Below are 20,496 nucleotides of genomic sequence, written 5' to 3'. Positions count from 1 at the left end.
TAGGATATTTAGAAACTTATTTCCTTGATTACTATAGGTATTTTCAAATAGAAATCAAAACAGTGAAGGCTCATTAGTTATGGAAGTATTTAATCACTTTTTTGGTAAGGAACTGAATATTTACACAGTTAGACATCACCTGGAATTGAACTGAATTACAACTTTTTCTTGAATGGTAACAGTTTCTGGAAGCGTCTCTCAGGAGTTAAGCAGATCCCCCCCGTTGGGTGCAGGATCAGCCCGGCTCGGAGCGGCGGCAGGGCTGGTACCATCCGAGCGCTCACAGTCTGCTCCGGCTGCTGTGACATGAGCAGCATCAGGTGCTGCTCCAGCACAACTCCCGTTCGCACAGTCGCCCCTCTCAAAGAGGATCAGCAGCTCGCAGTGCCGGGTCTGAGGGAACAGATCCACGGCCAGCGCTTTGACGGGACGGAACGAGGCTCCTTTGACTCTGTTGGAAGGGGCCCGGCACAGACTTGACGGGAAAGAAAGGGGAAGAAGAACTGTATGAATGTTCCGGTACGCTGCTCATCACTGCTGCTCTTCTAAGAAAGGCTTTTCTCCCCCAAGCCTCAATTCTGGGATAGGGTTATTTATCACCCCTAATATCTCTATTGCTACTTGCTTATTGCTCAGTGCAGCTCCATGCTTGCTGTGGAGCAGCTGTCAGCTGTTTCTAGTGCAACGTAAACCTCAATGAATATGGCTTAAAAATGCGGTGATGCTTCCCCTCCCCAGGAAGCACGTATTTTCCTCTTACCACATTGACTTAGTCAACTTAATGCAAGAAATACTCACTCCACAAAGTTATTCATTGCAGCTCTGGGGTTGCAGGATACATAGATCAGCTTCTTCAGATGCTCAGCTCTTCTAATGGCAAGAATCACCTTGGAATCTAGATGATCAAAACCGAAACAGCCGTTTACCAGTTCTGTGTGGAACAGACTGGCACCAGAATTCCAGGTTATACTCCAGCACAAACAAAACGGCTGCAACACTCACTTGCTTCAAGCTACACCTGAAGCCTCCCGCTTAATTTATTCCATTGGTGTTTTCTTAAGCTTTACCACCAAACCCCAATTAGCAGAACAGACTTAAGAGAAGGTACTTACGCAGTCCAGCTCGTGGCGGATCTACGATAGTAATCAGGTTCTGAGGAGCTAATATGTTAATTAGGGAAGGAACAATATCTTCAGCCTTCCCACAATGAAATTCGATATTATTCAGTTCTATAAAAAAATGAAAAGACGTTACCAGAGCACTTATCCAGTCAAAGCATCTTGCAGTACACTCAAGCTGGGTATTAAGTTCCAATGCCTTAGAAACTACACATTGTTTGGTCTACCCGGACATCAGTGTAACTTAAACAATCACTGGTACTTCAGATCATTTAAACAACAGCAACTTGAGCACCTTCCATTATCTGGACAAAAGCAAAACTCCACAAAAAATTGATACTGTTAACATTTTATCTATTGGGGTAACTGTGGCTTCAGCTCATTTTTCCGCTGAAAAGTTTTATTTTTTGGAGAAAAAAAAAGCAGCAAGCTGTTAGTTAACAGGAAAATAAATTAACATGGTGGTTGTTCTCAAGAGAGAGTAAATGTTCAAAATGGACAAGATTACTAACAACATGGAATTCCAAGCTGCTTAGATAATGTAAATAGAAACAACTACTCTACTCGTTAACAAAGATCTTTGCATTTTAGCTGAACTAACCGTTAATCTGGGCGTTCACTTTGGCATCCTGTACAGCTTCTTGGCAGAGTTCAATTCCAATCACTTTCTTTACTTTCTATAGAATCAAAGGGAAAAGATCTGTCTGTGGTATGTAAATGTGACTGTAACCATTATTTACATCATCAGTAATGACTATATGTGAACACTGACTAGTAGCTGGTCAGAGAATTCTTGCCTTGCAGCCGAAAAAGGGCTGAGAAGGAACCTGTGCTAATAAAGAGGGACTTGTAGAGGCAAATTGTGGGATGAACACCATTCATCCCAAACAGCACGTGACAGACTCCAGTTAGGCTGGCGTCTTCCTTTTGGGGGGCCAGACTTCCTTCCTTACATGCTGCAGCAAGCACCGCTCTAAAAATTAGGCAAGAAACGTGAGTGGATAGATTCTAGTAAATTTTGGCTCTCCTGTAGAACTTCTGCCTCTTTGCACTGAATCAGTTCCCAACACAAGGGTGAGCTTTCACAATGACTTGGTAAAACAGCTGTGGGCAGTTTAATGAGTAATTAAGTTTAAAAAAAATAAGATACGATGTGTTTAATTTCAAGTATACCAAGTATTTTCTTTCATTGTAAGCACAACTAAATATCTGCATCTGTTAAAAGTAGATGATATCCAGGAAGAGAAGTTACCTGTGCCAAAGAAATCCCGATAGTTCCTGTACCGCAGCAGATGTCGAGCACCGTGCTCTCTGGGCTCAGCTGCGCCCACTCCCCAATGGCCGTGTACAGAACTTCGGCAGCTTGTGTGTTCACCTGGGAAATGATGTGTCAAACAGGTCTGTTTCTCCATAAATATTAAATGTGTTTTAATGAGTCTTAGGAAAAATGTTTTCTTGTTCCCAAGAAACAAGTCAACTCCACATGTAAGTTAAAGTTGCATATACGTGACCTAGACCAGCACGTGTTAAGACATCATTCCATGGTTAAAGTCTCACTCAATTCTCTCTGACAAATAATGTTTTATTATCTATGTCCTAGTGAAAACATGACTTGTTCTACAGTTTGGAAGCTAGAGGAGACAACAAATAAAATAATTAAGCAAAATGCTTGCCCAGGCTTTAAAGTGTTGAAAGGCAAGAAATAAATTTTGGAAAAACAAGCAAAAATTAGTACTACAAAGATTCCTGAACTAAATATTCCATATTGTGTATACATAAAGGCTGCCGTTCTATGGGGGGCAAATGATATTGAACCAGTAAAAATAAATAAATTTGTCTTCAACATGCCCTTGGCAAGTTTACACTCGTTCACTGTTTTACAGCCAAAGATAATACTCAAATCACAGTAAATACATCAAAGATTACATCTCTAGGTATATAATATCTTGTTACACAGTATTATCCAACCTTAAGGGTATTAATGCAAATCCAGTTAAATTAGCAACTTATGTCATCCTTACCTGAAAAAATGCATTAGGAGAAATTCTAAATTTTAGGCCAAGAAGTTCTTCATATATGTACTTGTCACCAGCCACATGCTCCAAAGGCAGGTCTTCGAGATTGGGAGATTTCCTGGAGGGCGCAGGGAGGGCAAGGCGTGGGGACGTGGAATAAAAAGGAAAAGAAACCCAAACAAACCATGTTACCATTTTTACCAAAGCAGTAGTCATCTTAAAGATTGTAGTACTACATACTAAGCAGTAATCATTTTAATAGTGGGCCAACATTTATCATATCCTTTTAGAGACCATCTTCTTGGCCATTTTTTATTACTGCCAGCAGTAGGACCTACACTGTCTCTAGATGGACAGGGTGTGAGCCTTGTGCTCTGTGGCAGAGGAGGGGAGATTAAAAAAAATCACATCAAATAGGCAAGAAAGGAGGGAGAAGTTACTTTTTGATAATACTAAATATCTATCTCCTGCAGCAAACACTTCTACAGCTTGACAGGCAACTAGTAGTGAGTGGGCTCACTCACTGAAACCCCCCCTGTCTTTATCCAGTGAACACTGCAGGAGAACAGGAAATTTCAGGAGTCTCTTGTGAACAGGGTAAATAACTTCAACAAGTGAGTAAGGCTGCTGCTGCCTTTAGGAAACAGACACAATGACGGTGTGGAAGTGCCACCACCACAGCGAAGTCAAGTCCCTCACCTTTGTCCTTCCTCCACGAAGTACAGAGACGTGACGCCGCTGCTCTTTCCCATCCCTTCTGTGAAGTATTTTGCCAGAGAGATTTTCAGGTCAGCTAGCTCTTCTTTACTTAATTTCTAAAGGTTTCATTTGAAAAAAGGGAGTATAATCATCTTAGTGACTTAAAGATATGGTTTTCTGTATGCCTTGTGTAAGCATATTAATTGCTCATTTGCATGTATCATGTAAACAACACCAAGTAATCATTCTACTTCTCTTTTGCATGCACTATTCATAAATGTATATAATTTTAAAGCTATGTGTCTGAGCTGCACATTATAAATCAACTTAAATACCTGCGGATTAAAATAAACAATTGCCATAACGTGGCCGTTCCTGCTGGTCCGAACCGTGAGCTGTTTCCAGTGACCTTCGTAGGTTTCAGGGCTGTAAACTGAGTAAGGAGTTGACCTGCAATTTCCAGAAGCTCAGTTATTTAACAGAGAACTATTTTATTACATAACATTCAATAGTTCATTGAAACAAAAGAAGTTCATTGTGCAAAGTGATGAAAAACATTAAGTATAGAGGTGACATTGATCTGTCAAGAAAATAATGACTTGCACATCTGAATTAAGAAGCAAGAAAAATGAGACTGATGCATAGATGCCATCTCCTAGTGCAAAATAATCTGTCCCTGCTTCTCACCATCCTCTTGCCCATTTTAACCCATCCAAAATTATCGACAGGATATAGGCAGCTTCCGCACAATCAGAGAATGACACTTTCTACTATGCCTTAATTGGATCCTGTGCTCCATACCAAGTTCAAACTTTCAATCTTCATTATTCTTCTGAGATTTCCATTTTTTTAAGAAACCACTCTTTTTTTCTAAAAAATATTGTTGCTTGAATTTCCTACTTTTGTTTTATTCCTTGTTGTAGGATGATTCTTGTCTTCATCCAATGAAGCAACTGACCTTTGTTATTCAAATTCCTCTTTTAAAAAGCCTTTTTTCTGAGTATTTCTTTGCAATTTGCGGAAGAAGCTCTAAAATAACAGACACTTCTAATTGCAGACTTATACACCTCATTGCTTGCAATGAAGCTGCGTTCGTCTCACAACAGCTGAGCAAGAGCAAAATACCCAGCGATCCAGGCACAAGATGTAAACATTGAAGAATTGCTGAAAATTGAAACTGATAGATCTTAAAGCTCAAAAAAACACTAAGCTTTCAATGATATTTAATTTTATAAATATTTTTGAGTAAGATATCAAAACCTTTATGGAGAACTCATTTTACTTATGCTCACCTTATGTAGTCTTGGAAAGCTTTTACTACCTTTTTGGCAATAGCAGGAATGTGAATAGTATCAAATGGCTCCACTACAGCACATGTACCACCCTTATATTTGCCAAGACGACAACCCACAGTTTTGTCTTCTTGATTTACACCAATCCCAATCAAGAACTCACATTTGTTGCGATATTCAGTCTAGATTCAAAATAAAGTTATGTAAGATATTTACACAGCACTTTTTCGTACATACCAAGTTTCTCCTGAAACAACCTTCATGTGGTTAAATGCATTTGCAAAGGGACACAGGACATTCAGTTCATATGGATGATATTAATGGATTTTGATGCACGAGAACTAACAGCAATGATTTAAAGTACTAGTAAGTGTTCTTATTTAAAGAGCAAAATATTCCCTCTGTTGAAGAATGTCTGTATTAGCCTGTTACACAAGCTTATACGGACAGCATATTAATTTAAAGTTAGAATATCCAGTTAATTGTAACTGTTCTGCTTTCTGTAAATATTTACACACAGTATTTAAACGATAGGCAACATCTGAAATTTATCACTCATTACAACAATAAGTCAAATACGCAGTTTGCCTACTGCCTCTTAAGACCAACTAATTGAACCCTGAGCTCATTAACCCCATTCCACACTTTACCTGGGATTACTTTACCTGTAATGGTGACGCTTTCACTCCCTCTACTGGGCAACACAATTTATTATACTTCTGCTTCTGCAGGAACAACCAAGGTAATAAAGCTCTGTTGTTATTTCCTATTTCCCTGGCCAAATCAGAAATAAAAATTGTAAAGTATGCATTTAGAAAAGCTGAGGTTAACAGTTACATGAGACATTTTTTTTGTACAGGGCATAACGAAGTATCAGATTATCAGATCAAGATTATTTCTTCCAGAGGGATTTTTAACAGGCAACCCCCTCCAACTTTATAAGAGCTGTTATCTGAAAAATAAGAGTTAACTGTAGCTATAGAGGTCTGTACTAGATTTACCAATCTACCTGTGCATGAAAAGAACACCAATTTTATCTACATAAGTAAGGCAAGAGATAGCAGTGAGATATTGTTCTATGAAGACCAGACATAAAAATTTTAGAGGATTTCTAAAGAGAAAATCCTAATAGCAATTTACCATCTCTATAGACTGATTACCTCTTAAACCATTTGATGTTGCCACTTTTTATAAGGACACAAACATCCTTCTGCTTAGGCCTATGGAACAACAGACCTTAAACCAATACCCCTTCATTCACCAATCTTTCAAGGCTGACCAAGTTTTGCCAGCTGGAACAGTTTTTAATTCCCAGCATCCCAGACTATGTTTTCTTTACTTCGCCAGGGGATTTGGGTTTTGACCCAGCTCTAAGTTACTTTAGAGATAGCAATTTGTGCAGATTAAGCTATAACCCATCATAAGGTCAAGTCCTATGAACATTACAGTAGCTTTACAAACAGGAATTACTTTGTCAGCTTCTGCAGCACTTGCTCACATTCCTGCTTCTTCTGGGCCAGCTGCTCCTCATAGGGCAGGTTCCAGAGCGGGGTCACCACGTCCGCTATCTGCTTGCTCAGGGGCTCCTCTCCGCTGGCCTTGTGGGGAGCCGGTCGCTTCACCTCTCCCTGCTCCGTCTCCTCTTCTTTCTTCCTTTTCTTCGCGATGGGGTCAGCTTTGGGCTTGGCGAGCCTGACGCTGAGGTGCCGGCTCTTCCACAGAACCCCATGCAGGACTCGCATGGCCTTGTCCCTCTCCTCCTCGCTCTTGAACGTCACGAATGCGAACGTCTGCTTCCCGAAAAGTTTGATCTTATGGGGGTTGAGCCCATACTTGGCAAGGAACTTTTTCACATCGTTAAACCCGATGTACTTGGGAAGGTTTTGTATTTCTACTTTATAGATCTCGGAGGTGAACAAGTCCCCCTTGATGTATCTGTACACGTCGGGGCTCCCCGCGGGGTCACCCCCGGCCTTGCGCTCCGCTCCGGCCCCACCTCCAGCCTCCGGCACAGCGGCCGCGCCGGGCTCGGGCTCGCTCGGACCGCTCGGCTCCGCCATGCGCCCGCCAGCCCCGCGGGCACGGCCGCCCTCAGCGGCGCCAGCGTCCGCTCCGCCCGGCCCGCGTCAGCCCGGCCCGCGTGTCCCCGCGTGTCCCCGCGTCAGCCCGGCCCGCGTGTCCCCGCGTGTCCCCGCGTCAGCCCGGCCCGCGTGTCCCCGCGTCCCCTCCGCCCCGCGCTGCCTCGTGCCGCGCTCCTGGGGGCGGGGCTGTGGCGTCACCGTAGCAATAGGAACGGGGGGTAAGAAACGTTTGTTGTGTTGTTTTGTTTTGTTTTTTTAATGTCTGCAGCTCAGTGCTCCCGCTCTTCGCGCGCGGGATCAGCTGCGACGATTAAAAGTAATAATAACAGCGACGAAGATATTACCGCCGTCCGTCACGCACGCGGGCGCCATCTTGGGTCCGGACGCGCGGCGGCCGCCGCCATGGCCGCAAGGGCTGATGGGAAGCGTCTCAGGAACGGGACATCAGAAAAAGCCTCGGCGGGGGCAGGCCGCGGCCGGGATGGGGAGCGGCGCTGCGGGCCGGTGCGGCCGGGGGTGGCGGGTGCTCGCTCCGGGCCCGGGCCCGGGCCCGGTCCCGGTCCCAGCAGCCGCGGCGCTCCGGGGCGGGGCGGGAGCTGAGGGAAAGTGGGTGTTTCCCATCGGGCCTTGCGGCGGCGCGGGCTGCGGGAATGAGGTAAAGGCGGGAGGGGCGGGCGCGCGCGGCAGGAAGCGCGGCGGGCGGGCAGCGAGCGGAGCGCAGCGAGCCCGGCCCCATGGCGGACACCAAGGTGAGGGCGGCGGGCGCGCTGCGGGCCGGGGGGCTGGTGCAGGGCGGGAAGAGCTGGTGCTGAGGGGGGAGGCGGGCGGGGGGAAGTAGAGGAGGCAACGCAGGCCGGGGAGAGCGATCGGGGCGGGAGAGTAACGGGAACAGGTGGGGCCCGCCGGGGGCAGAGGGCCTGAGCACCCCTGTCGGGGTGGGGGGGCGGCTCACGGTACCGAGGGGCTTAGGCGGGCGTGGGGACCTGCGGTCAAGCAAGGCCTGGGGCCGGGAAGGACGCGCCGAGGGCCTTGTCAGGGGGCGCGAGGCCCCTCGTTCCGCCCGGCTCCGCGCGGCCGTTTCCGGCGGCCCGGGCGCGTGTGTCCCCGGGGCCTGTCCCTTGGCGGCGCCCAGCGGGGAGGCCGAAGCGGCCCCGCTCTGCCCGGCCTGCGCCGGCCCCTCCCCAGAGTACGGACCCCTGAGCCCCCCATGGGCGCCGCAGCTTCGTCTGCGGCTCGGGAGCCTTGGAGTGAACCCTCTGCCCGTTTCCCTCCTTTCTTCTCCTCCTTTCCCTCCCCTCCCCCAGCCCCGCGGCCCGGCCGGAGGAGCAGCCCCACGTGCTTTATATCGCAGCAGGGCGGGATCTCATCGTGATAGCGGGATCTGCTTTTTCTTACATGAGGCTGTTGTGAATTACGCGTTTCTTATGGTTTCTGTAATTAGCTGGTCAGGCACAAAACGGACGATGAGTTTCACTATGGGATGTGCTACTTACTACTGGAGGAGACAACGTGTGAAAGTTTGGCCAGTGTTTCTTTTCCTGTTTCTGGAAAACAGATGTGTCTTAATATCTTTCTCACTTTTTTCTTTCATACTGGAACACTAGGGACATAAAGCTGATGATAACTGGTGTGATGTTTGAACATAACCAGAATTTATTTTGCAATTTTTCTTACCTAATTCCTCCTCAGCCCTTTATTCTTGTCCTTTTTATGTGTGTTTTTTTTTAACTATTTAGTAAAAATAGACTGCATCATTTTGATTTGCTTTATGCATGTGTGGTGTGTACCTGCTCTGTAAAATATATTCTATGTAGAGCCTGTAAGAGTGGACTCCTTCATCTGTAAAGTGAAAAAAACGTTTAAATTTTTTAGATGCATAGACTTTCTCTGCTGTTCCAACAACAAAAAAACCCAAATCCATTCTCTTGACTTGAGGTAGCTGTTTGTGGTCTCAAACTTGCAGACAAATCTTCCTTCGGGGCTTCTCTAGAGAATGCTTCTTAGCAGTGCGTATGTATGAAGTATTATAGCTGTTTATCATTTATTTGCTAGTCACAGCCTAAAAACAGTTCTTAAGTGTGTCCTTTAAGCTGGGATAGGTGTTTGCTTTGATGGAGTGGTTATTTTCTTTTTTCCCATTAATGATAGGTCACTAGCCACTAAGAAATAGTCCTTTAGTAGCATAAAATACGTTATATAGAAAAAAATAGTTAAAGAAGTTATTTTTCCATAACCAAGAGCTATTGCTCCAAGGCTGAGCTTCTGCACATTCACGAAGAGTAGTAGGACTAAAATATCTAGTACTGCAAGACCACACTTTTTTTCTCAGTATAGCTGTATGTTGACTTCAAAGCAGTTTGTTTTCAGCTATAATAATTTTTCTTAAAGGATACTTCAGTTACTAAAATCTAATTGCTGAACAGCCATAACTTTTCATTTTAAACGTAGATATGAGTACTTCAGGTTTTAAGTATATAGCATGTTTTGTGGATTTATTGTTTTCTTTTTTTTCTCTCCAGGAAACACATGAGGAGCTTGATACTTCTACTGAAAATGCTGATGATTCTAACCACGATCCTCAGTTTGAGCCCATAGTTTCACTTCCTGAGCAAGAAATAAAAACTCTGGAAGAGGATGAGGAAGAACTCTTTAAGATGTAAGTACAGTCTTTCTGTATATTATCTAACTGTTTATTAGGGTTAATCTTGAATGGGTTCATAAAAAGCTAGGTAACTTGTTAGGAATCTCTCTGTATGAAGTGGTCATCTGCATTGGTTGGTATTTACTGTGGTGACAGTGGGAGGGTGATTGATGATGATAATGCCCCAAGAAACTCTGAAGTCTGGAACAATAGAAGGCAGCTGATATTATGAATGTGGCTCTAGTATTGTTTAGCCTAAAAGAAAACATTAAATTGGATTATGATTAGAGGTTTGAAACTATGCAATATACTGAACTGATAAAAGCCATAGATGCAGTACAATATTGGGGCATTTCTGGCAGTACTTTTCTGTTGTCTTAAGCATAGTTTTATCCGTAGGTAGAGCTTACTGTACAGTTGGGATAGCTTGCCTAAGATGTATGATCTTCCTGAAGAAGCATGTAGGCTAAAGGCTTAAGAAGTGTTTTGAATTTGATCTGCAATGTGTTTGCTTTAAATAGGTTTTAGAAATACTAGGTGTAGTTAATTGCAGAAGGGTATTATTCATCTGGAAGAGATACCTCAGTTCTTATACACATTCTGGTAAAAACTGAAGTGACAGTCAGTTTCTGACAAGCAGGGAGGTGATATCTCTGACCATGAGGCACATGTGATGGGCAGTATCAGATGGAAAGAAGAAATGATTTTATTTAAAAAGGTGGTGCGGGGGGGAAGGGGATAGTAGTGTAAGTTCAAGTGCTCTGCCTGTAGAAGGGTGAAGGAGGAAAATAATCCTTTTTTTGGATGTCAGTTGCTCTGATAGCTAAATTTGGAGGAATCACCTACTGAATGCCAGCTAACTTAGAAGAAAGGACTTGCTTTGGACCAATATAGTTGGTCTGCATCAGAGCATCTGTTAGAGTAGCTTGCTCCAACATCTGACACGCTCTCTTGAAGCACCTGGCTTATTCCAAGTCCCTATGCATTGCTCTTTTATACAAGAGAATGTTTTTACATCAATCCTGTAGTGTGAGCTGATACTTCCTTTCTTATAGCAATGTCTTAAACTCCTCAGTAGCAGAACTCAGGCTGTCTCTTGGGTCAGTTTTGACTAATGTCCCAAACTACTCCTGTTTCTCTTTTGGCACACTGGCACCTTGGAAGATTAAACAGTGATGTTCTAAAACAGGTATGTTGCACTGCAGTGCAGCACTAAGCTTTCTTTGTTCCCAATTTAGGAATAGCCACAGCTACATTTTTAGAGTTAAAAGGAAATGAGTGGCTTTAGAGAATGAAGCACCTTGTTAATAGTTGGTCAAACACTGGGCTTGGGATTGCACAAGAGTATTTACTTAGTCTCAAGCTGCTCTGTTTCTTGAATTAATAAATACTGCAGATTAGATGTGGCTGTTGCATTCATAATATGTATAAGAACTCTAGCTAGGGCAAAACCTGTTAATTAGCTACCTTAATTAAAAAGTTGTCTAGACCAAATATGTTTATCATGCCCTAAAAGTATGTACAGAATCTGTTGAATTTTTAGTATAGCTATTACATAATTCCTAATTATTATTAAATTTGAATTTATCGCATCAGTTTCTAAATTTGTATGCTGAAATAGAACAGGGAACCTTAAAAAAGGAATTGTTTACTTCTTTATGTGGCTTTTAAAATAAACAACTGCACTGTTCAATTCAGTATGCTGTTCTCACAAATGTTTCTACATGCAGGCTAACTTCTTAAATTCTCTCTTCTTTAAGGCGGGCAAAGCTATTCCGGTTTGCATCTGAGAATGAGCTTCCAGAATGGAAAGAACGAGGAACTGGTGATGTGAAACTCCTGAAACACAAGGAGAAGGGAACAATTCGCCTCCTCATGAGGAGGGATAAAACCCTAAAAATCTGTGCAAACCATTATAGTATGTTATACGTCGCTATACTTCTTATTTTTGTTTTTAAAAAATAAGCTTGTAGGATTGCACATTGTAGATAAGAGCGCAGTGGCATTTTAGTAGCAGCTAGAGAATTGCTCTATGTCTTTAAACAGGCATCAAATTCATATTAGACTGCAAATATAGTTGTTCCTCTGCCCACAAGGCTACAAGCATCAAAAACATGAGTGCTTATTTTATTAATGGAAAGAAGCTGCAGTTTTTGGAGATTTCCTGCAAGGCTGAGTCTTTAGGTTATTTTTTTTCTTTAGACTCTGATAGTATTCTAAAGATAAAATTTAGCTGGAATAGGCAGACATTGTGATTGCTGCCAGTGTGCATGTGGGGGCGATTAATAGAGTGTAGAAAATGTAGGCCTTAGTACTGTTTAGCATACGAAATTAATGTATGCTGGCTTGTTTTCATAAAAGAATGATAAATAAGCAATCTTGTAATTTACTACTTTGAGCTAAATGTCTGAATTAGTAGAACCAATTGCTTAACCACCAGAAAATGGATGCAGAGGTACTTAACTAATCTGTGGCTGCCTTTCTCTGCTTGTGATATAAACTGAAATGAACGTGGTATATTCAGCAAACTCATTCAAAAAGAATGTGCATTGAGAGCTGATGAAGCAGGAGAGGTTTGTTCCTTTGATCCTCTTTGAATAAAAATAACTGTGAAAGGGCAAGACAGACTTGAAAGTCAATATAACTAGTAACGAGTAGACTAATTTGATAATAATTTGTTGCTTGCTTTGGCAATACTCGGGTTTTTATGTGAAGAGTATATAGTATTCTATGGAGTTTATCTACATTTGAATAACTTGAAATAACTTGTTTGAAGTAGCTTAATACAAATCTGAAGCCAGAAGCAATAATGCTTTTCTTAGGGTAAATCTCTTCAGAAAGTCAGACGACTCAGAGGGCACAGGTTTGTCCTGTTTAGTAAATGAAATGGCAAATACGAAAGCAGTGTAGTCACCAACTAATAAGAATAAACCTATTGTTTAGGAAAATAACTGTTGCACGTATGCAAAACAGAATTGATAAACTTATAGTGCTCATTTTGAAGTTTTTTTATCCTAGAGAAACTGTTTTCAGCATAGATTTCTTTACTGAATTTGTGCTGACTCACAGGCAGACAAAAGGACTCTCTTCATTTTTTGAAACATTAAATGAAACAAAATATAATTTGATATCTAAATTTAAAAAATGCAAGCAAGTAGGCTCTTTGGGTTTGTCCTGAACTAAATAAATGACTCAGAGGTTGGGGATTAAAAAAACCACCTGGCTTGAAGTTTGCATGTGTGCAATGTAGAAGGTCTTAGAGTAGTGTGAGAAATAACGTTCCAACTTCTCCCATCAGTCAGGTGAAGTAATTACAGTGTCTTGGAGGGAAAGGGCTCCATTTACTGGGAAGGAACAAACGGATTGAAACTATGCTGTGCACATCTTGCAGCACTGCAGAATTGTGCAATACCTTATAATAGAGCTTTAAACTGATGGGAGAAAAATGAACCTGATTTGATGAGTAATTGTAGGAATAATGGTTTTTTAAGTAGTTTTTTGTAGTATGTAGTATTTTCAGTGTGCAAAAGAAAAATGAATGCTGTTTGTCTGGGTGTCTCTTCCTTCTAAACTATTTGACTGTTGTTCAGAGTTGTACTTAATGATGTCATCTCTTAGTATCACAGTTGTCTGCTTTAAACAAGAATTGAATCAAGCTCTGTGTCTTCACAGTAAAGAATCTAGCATTCTTCTATACAGCAACGATCTTACATCATCTTCTCCATAAGTAGTTCTGTATGAAGTGCTTTACATAAGTGTCACAGTCAGTTGTTAGTAAGATTTATGGAGGCTGGTGTGAAAAACATTTACTATTGTGCTGTGTACATTTTACAATGCTTTCTTTTCAGTCACACCTTTAATGGAGCTGAGGCCTAATGCTGGGAGTGACCGGGCGTGGGTTTGGAACACACATGCTGACTTTGCAGATGAAAGCCCCAAGCCTGAACTTCTGGCAATCCGATTTTTAAATGCAGAAAGTGAGTAGACTGGCAGTGAACTTCTGTTGATGATGTACTGTTACGTTATGCTATATGTCTCAACACTACTGTAAACCACTGCTGTAGATACACTGTATCTTACCACTACATGGTGGTGTTAGCTAATGACTGCTTTAACTGAGAGAAGTCAGTTAATCACTTTACCATATGTGTTGACAGTGTAATAATTTGGTCTCCAGTAATATTTATAGAGCTTTCTGCCCTAGGCACTTAACTTGAGCCATTTCATGCAAGCGTAATGCCAATTAGAATAAAAGCAATAATACTGTGGGGTGGAGATTAATACATGCAGCTTTCATTGATCTCGGATGCTCAGTTGTATTTAAGATGACCTTTTTGCATTAGAAGCAAGAAAACATTGAGCGGAGATTTCTGGTCCGTCTGCATTAGCAGAACATACCTTCTCCGTGAAAAGTGCTTGTCAAGCCCAAGTATCCCACTAGTTGGCAGGGTTTTTGGAGTGACTACATTGACTACAAGAACAGAAAGCAGGTCTGTAATTACATACGGATCAGCTAGTGGGGCTGAATGACAGTGTAGCTTTCCCAGCTCCTTGGGATTAAATCAAAGTGGGGGGGGGTGTATATGTAAAGTGGCTGAATATTTTCAAACTAGATTGATTTACCCACATCTGTGAAAAACTTGGTATGTTTTGCTTGATTGCTTTTCCTCAAGTCTCCCAACAGTGTCTCTCTCACAGTGTTTAGTGAATCTTTCTGATCCACCTGCTTACTATTCACTAAAGGGTTTTTGCTAATTATTTGCTCATCATTGAAATGTCTTTTGCTCTTTCTGGTAGAGGTTGTTCAGCTTATTGTTTTCTCTTGAGGGGGTAGTCCTCTTTGCCTCTTTACCCTTGGCAGTACTGACTAAGCAGATGACAGGGGAACACACCTAAGTATGCCCTTCAAGTATCTTTCCTTTTTGAGAGGCTTGGGAAGGAATCAATACAAACAGTAGCTGGACTAGTTTCATAGTGGCTTCTGAATTCCTGTGGGGCAACAGTGACCTCATGTGGTCAGTCAGACCAAATTCGCACACAAAATTACTTTCTGTGTAGTTCTGGTGTTAGAAAGTACCTTGCCTGATCTGCTTTTGTGTCCTGCTGCTTGTATTCCTTGTGTAGAAACACGATTGTAACTTGATCCTCAGCTTGGAATGACTGTTGGACCAAAACATGAAGGTTATGCTGCCTTAGCTGTTGTAGTCAGGCATGGCTGGAGTCCAGGCCTTTGGGTATTGAATCAGAAAGCTGTACTGATGAAACAGACTTTATCTTCCATTCTTGGTGCTAAGAACCTTAAGTTATGGTAAGGATGTGGAGGTCTTTTAGGCTATAATGCAGCTGACAAGGATAGTAGTTCAAAGCTCATCTTCAGTCTTTTCCACACAGATAGTTAAATTAGCAGTCTCTGATATCGCACTCTTATTCCTGTAGGCCATGGACAGCTGGGAGTTGCAATAACTACAACACAGCTCCTCTGGCCCTATGTTTTAAATATTTTGCAAAATAAGCTGCTTTAATAGACTTGCTAAAGAAAATTAACTGTTTCTGTACAAATATGTGGTTCAAGAATTTTGCATAGTATCTTGTATGATTTTTAACTAGATGAATTCCTAAGTGCCCACAAGTTTTGTTTCCACAAAACTTCTCAGGTATCTTTTCTCAAAATTGGAAGCATTGAGTGTTGTGAGGAAGTGAAACGAATAAAAAATATTCTGTCTTTACTGAAACAGATGCACAGAAATTCAAGGCAAAATTTGAAGAATGCAGGAATGAAGTAGACAAGAGAGCAAAGAAAGGTAAGGTTAAAACTCTGCAGTACTGTGCCACTTCTTCTAGATGTTCGAGTGGTTATAGCCTCCTGGAGTATTGCTGTGTTTTAGCAGACTCACTCTGTCCTGAACTGCAGCCTTCAGTTCCGGTGCTTTTTCTGTCTGCAAGAGTAATAGTTCACAGGAGTGACAACTGCCTTCTTTCTTGTAGAAGGTTGTTACTATTGCTGTCGGGACACTGCATTTTGAAAAGACTACTAAGGAAGCATTTCTGATTTACAGTACACGAATGAACTGTGAACACTGCAACCACACTGCTATTTCCTCTTCTAGTTCCTCTTCGTAAATTCCACAAATATATAGTCATGCAAGTAGAGTACTTAATTTTTATAGTTGTTAATGTGTATGAAGTTGTAGCATTTCTTCACAGGTCTCTCTTTAATTAATAGATTAATGCACAGCCTCATAGAATTGCTTATGTGACAAGTTTTCTCACCATGTAAAATAAACACTTCCATCTTTCTAAAGGACGGATTACCAGTGGTCTGTAGTCAGTGCTCTTCAAGATTATTTAGATGAGAATTTTTAAGTCTTAAGAACTTCCTATTCTCCAGTTTCAAACTGGGGGAACGTGACTTTTGGTTAAGATAGGCAAGAAGCTGGGGACTTGAGACACTTGGCTGGACAAGGTACAGGGTCTATTACTGAGAGCAGCAAAGCTGACCAAATGTTGTGTGTTTCTCAGTGATTACAATTAGGCCCTCATTATGTGATTAAAATATGCAAATGGTATTTCTTGAATTTTGACATCTGAGGTAATTACCAAAGGAAAAGAAATGGAATTAATCACTCCAGTGCTCAGTGGAGAATTTATTTACTTCTGTTCTTATTCTAAATACCAGCTGTATTTCCCCACCCCGCCTTCTCCACTTCTCTTTCCCCTGTAACAGGAAAATCCTTTACTGCCTGTATGTAACTTTTCTTCTAATCAATCTCTTAGCAGGCACAGACAAAAATGATAGTGCTGATAAAGTTGCTGAAAAACTAGAAGAGCTTTCTGTAAAGGAAGAGAGCAAAGAATCTGAGAAGAAAGAGACCAAGGAAAAAAATGAAGAAAAGCAATAAATCATCCTGGGCCTTGCAGTTTTTCCTTTACTTTTATCTTTCTTTTTCTTTTTTTTTTTTCTTTTTTTTAATTTTTACAAGGGACTTTATAAGAAACTGAATTCAACGTTCAGGTTGTTTTTTCTAAACTTCCACCCTTTTGAAGATGTCTTCAGAAAATCCATTCCCCAGTCATGAAAATGTACTGTGCTAACTTTCTTTTCCATAGTGGAAACACTTATTTATAGTCATCCAAAAGAGTGAATAAAGCAAACTTGAAAACAGCATCAGAGGACAGAACTGAGTTTTCTATGTACTTTAAAAGCTTATGAATACACTTGTTTCGTTGGGTGTTGAGATACATATCATCATACCTGTGGATTAACTAGGTTAACAGACTTCGCCATCAGGGAAGATTGTGATTACATACGTGTTTCTTATATGGCTTCTCAAACTGTAGTACAACAGACGTTTCACATTTTTTTCTGCTGTGTTCCTAAGCAGAGAACGTGCCTGTGATTCTCAAAATGCAGCAGACTTCTGGAATCAGGTGATAGAGCATTCCTGGCACGCTGTTAATGCTGTTTCATCAGACAGTGGCAATAAAGGTGGGGGAGAAAAGGTTATTATGTGAGACTTAAGATGTATTTTCCTGTTAGAAAGCAAAATCCACACCCCCCACCCAATTTGTGAGTATTATGACCATTTGACTCCAGCACAAAGTTGTTGCTGTGGTCCCAGATCTTCCATACTGATGGAAGGCAGTAGCAGCCTATTATACTAAAGTGTATGCAAAGGAATCTTAACTGTTTGAGTACCCTACTATGAGATTCCCTGTGTCAGAATATCATGAAAGTTGTACTCAACATTTATATAAGTTGTTTTATTTTCAGTACTTAGGAACTTTCATTGTTTTTCCCAATTGGAGGGGGGTTGAATTTGTCAGAAGCGTGGAGGGCTGCTCTCCTTGGAGAGTGACAGTCTGATATTCGCTTTGGAACAGTTAGTGATGTTGTACCCACTTGAGGAGTATTCTCCTTGCCAGAACGGGCAAATTGATCAGGTCTCTTCCCTGCAAATGTTTTTTCTTCAGCTGGTTTTAAGTTAGTGCTAGAGAATCGGAAAATAAACTACAGTAAGCAATAAAATCCACACTATTTTAAACTTTGATAGATTAATTGAATTAACCACTAATACAGGGATAGTGTTAAGATAGCAATGGAGTTGTGTAATAGAACTGGACAGAAGTTGCTAAACTTTAAGACTGTATTATGTTAGTATTGGATAGCAAGACCTCTGTATCTTCATAAGGAGGCTCTGTAGGTGGATCAGACCCTTGAGTCTACCTGAGAAAAGAAAATATAGTTTTAAAATCTTGTATTTCTACTTAGCACTGCCTTTTGGTGCTACAATGAACTAGTCTTAAATCTGGAACTGTAATTAAGGTACTCAAAACAAAGTAATTCCTTTGGTGTTGTGCGTGTTCCCCTTCAAGTACAGCAGATATCAGAAGTCTGTTAATTAACAAGGATGGTCGAAAGGCAAAATAAAATGCTCTTTAGTGTTTCTAGTTTGGAAATAACAAGACAAAGCTATTCTGAAGTACTTCACATTTGAATGTAAAAGCCAAATCTTTATCCGTGAGTCACTTGTAAATTCTCTGATCTGATAATGTCAAACAGTGTGTCTCAATTGGTAGAAATTACATTTAAAAATTCAAAATAAATTTAAATTTTCATTTAAAGGATTTGCTTTTTATTTGAAGAATTCTTACTGGGAATGCATTTTTAGCCTGCAGGGGCAAAGTGATGAAGGCAGCAAAATGGATGAGTTTGATTTTCCTGTCAAACATGATACAGAAGAGGGGAGGAAATACTTCAATTACTTAATTTGTTTTAATCTTACATATTGACAAGTCATGCTTAATTGTATTACCTTATCTTCTTCCCCTCTTTACTTATTTGTGCATGCTTAAATGATTTCAAGACTTTTCCACTCCTGTTTAGGTTAACTGATCCATGTTTACCGTTCACGGATTCCAACCATCCTTAATGCAAGTCTGCAACCCAAAGAGCCAAGTTATGAGGGGCCACTAGGAAAAATGATTTCTCTGGATAGCATTTGGCTGAAGAAAGTCTTAGCCTTCTAAACTGAAAGATTATTAGTCAGTGTCACTTTAGAAGCCGTAGGTGTAATGTTCTACAAGTTAAAAAGCAGTAAGTATTTTTTAAAGTTTATTTCAGTTAAATAAGGCTTTGGTGTAATAGTAAGCTTTTTCTACATGTAACATAGACTACCAAGAAATGTCTTACTGTGTATTGAGTATTCTAGAGTTCTAGCTGATGGCGTTTTGTCTTGTCACCCCTGCCCAGGTCACCAGGTGTTCACGCTTTCCCACCACCCTCGCTGTTAACAGGGGTACTGAGATGACAGAGCCTGACTTGTCAGACAATAGAGAATCTTAAAATGATAACTTGGCTCAAAAACGGAAATAGCCCTTTGACAAAATAGTCCTTCCTGAATTTGTGGGCAACTACTAAAATATGTCAGTTGCCTTGTACTTGTTTCTGATGTGGCAATAACTTCTGTGTGATTTAAACACCTGAACCTGTTTGAAGGTGTTGTGTGAAAAAAAAAGATAGATAATGCAGAAACTTTTCTAATTCATTGTTCAGACACGGTACAGAAATGGACTGAATCTTTAATTTCTATACTTCATAGGGCTGTGTTGATCTTTAATTTGTCTCTAGAATTCTAGAGACAAATAGGATTCTAGGCTGTTTTGACACCTGTAGTTGAACAGTGGCTGCTTTCCTTTGTAGTCCTCGTGAGGCAAGGTGACTCCTGGCATGTTTAACTGGAGACTAAAATGATGGGGAATATAGTTAATGCATCTGGCTAGAGATTAAACTCTTTTTAAGCACTTCTAACTTCAATAACAGCATTGAGAATATGGCTGAATCTCACAGCAGGTACAAGTGAAGTTTTTAAAGAGGTGTTAATTCATTTTCAGTAAAAAATGGAAACTACAATAGGATTCGTAAAGCATTGTCAGGTGCTACAGTCTGTAATTTGTACGAATTCTGCTTTGAGTGCAGAAAGATGCTGTATAGCCAGGCTTAATAACCCAGCTTTTCTTAGTACTGATGGTTTTGTGTGCATAAAACTGGATGGGTGAGTGTCTGAGGACACCTGAATGATGAATTTAACTTAGTTAAATTTTGCGTATCAAAATCATACTTTCTTCATGGATAGTTAAGGTCTTAAAAAATAGGTTGTTTTTTTTTAATATGAATTCAAAATAATTCTCCCTAAATACCATGTTAATTATTTTGAAAACTACACTAATAGTTCGGGTTTTTTCTCCAGGAGTAAGATTGTGTAACTAATACTGTATGTTCATAAATTGCAGACACCCAATTTGCGGTATTTTAACACTGTAAATGATTAGATTTTTTTCCCGTGTAATAAGGTAGCTTGTATCAAACACAAGTTCTCTGTGATACCAAGAACTCAGAAAATTAAAAGTCATCTCAACTCTGTGGAGCCATGAGAATGTTGTGAATCTTTGTTTGATGCAACATGCTCGAGAAATAACTATGTAAAGGGCAAAAATTTGAGTCTGAATAGTTCTTCCGATTCTGTTACTGAATATCTTGGACCTTGTTTAATTTAAGCATTTGAAGGATTGAGCTGATACATGAGGGATTAATTTGTACATACAGCTTTGTGATGGCAAGAACTGCACACAGGTGGAGGACAGCGGAGGTTT

At 40.9% G+C, this 20,496-nt stretch overlaps 2 protein-coding genes across 4 annotated transcripts; one reads left to right on the top strand and one right to left on the bottom strand.

Annotated features, from left to right (window-relative positions):
• Positions 1–11: 11 nt before the first annotated feature.
• TRMT2A (tRNA methyltransferase 2 homolog A) lies at positions 12–7,836 on the bottom strand (the record flags this gene model as incomplete). Of its 2 annotated transcripts, none has more annotated exons than XM_080355076.1 (11): positions 12–475; positions 799–895; positions 1,113–1,229; positions 1,720–1,795; positions 2,371–2,493; positions 3,140–3,251; positions 3,833–3,948; positions 4,168–4,282; positions 5,125–5,306; positions 5,790–5,898; positions 6,595–7,836. In XM_080355076.1, 11 exons carry the CDS (start codon positions 7,182–7,184, stop codon positions 199–201), a joined length of 1,914 nt encoding a protein of 637 aa, XP_080211202.1. In that variant the 3' UTR covers positions 12–198. The 2 variants fall into 2 exon arrangements, with proteins under 2 accessions (XP_080211202.1, XP_080211203.1); XM_080355077.1 differs by having other exon boundaries at positions 222–503; positions 6,595–7,184.
• Positions 7,837–7,838: 2 nt separating this feature from the next.
• RANBP1 (RAN binding protein 1) lies at positions 7,839–16,873 on the top strand. Of its 2 annotated transcripts, none has more exons than XM_080355079.1 (6): positions 7,839–7,954; positions 9,725–9,861; positions 11,607–11,764; positions 13,695–13,823; positions 15,582–15,647; positions 16,624–16,873. In XM_080355079.1, exons 1-6 carry the CDS (start codon positions 7,940–7,942, stop codon positions 16,743–16,745), a joined length of 627 nt encoding a protein of 208 aa, XP_080211205.1. In that variant the 5' UTR covers positions 7,839–7,939; the 3' UTR covers positions 16,746–16,873. The 2 variants fall into 2 exon arrangements, with proteins under 2 accessions (XP_080211205.1, XP_080211204.1); XM_080355078.1 differs by having other exon boundaries at positions 7,841–7,954; positions 16,621–16,873.
• The last annotated feature ends 3,623 nt before the right edge of the window (positions 16,874–20,496 follow it).

Source organism: Nesoenas mayeri (assembly GCF_963082525.1).
Source record: "Nesoenas mayeri genome assembly, chromosome: 17".
Classification (NCBI taxonomy): Eukaryota; Metazoa; Chordata; class Aves; order Columbiformes; family Columbidae; genus Nesoenas; species Nesoenas mayeri.
The sequence above is the reverse complement of the archived record's forward strand: the minus strand, read 5'-3'. Positions and strand labels throughout refer to the sequence as shown.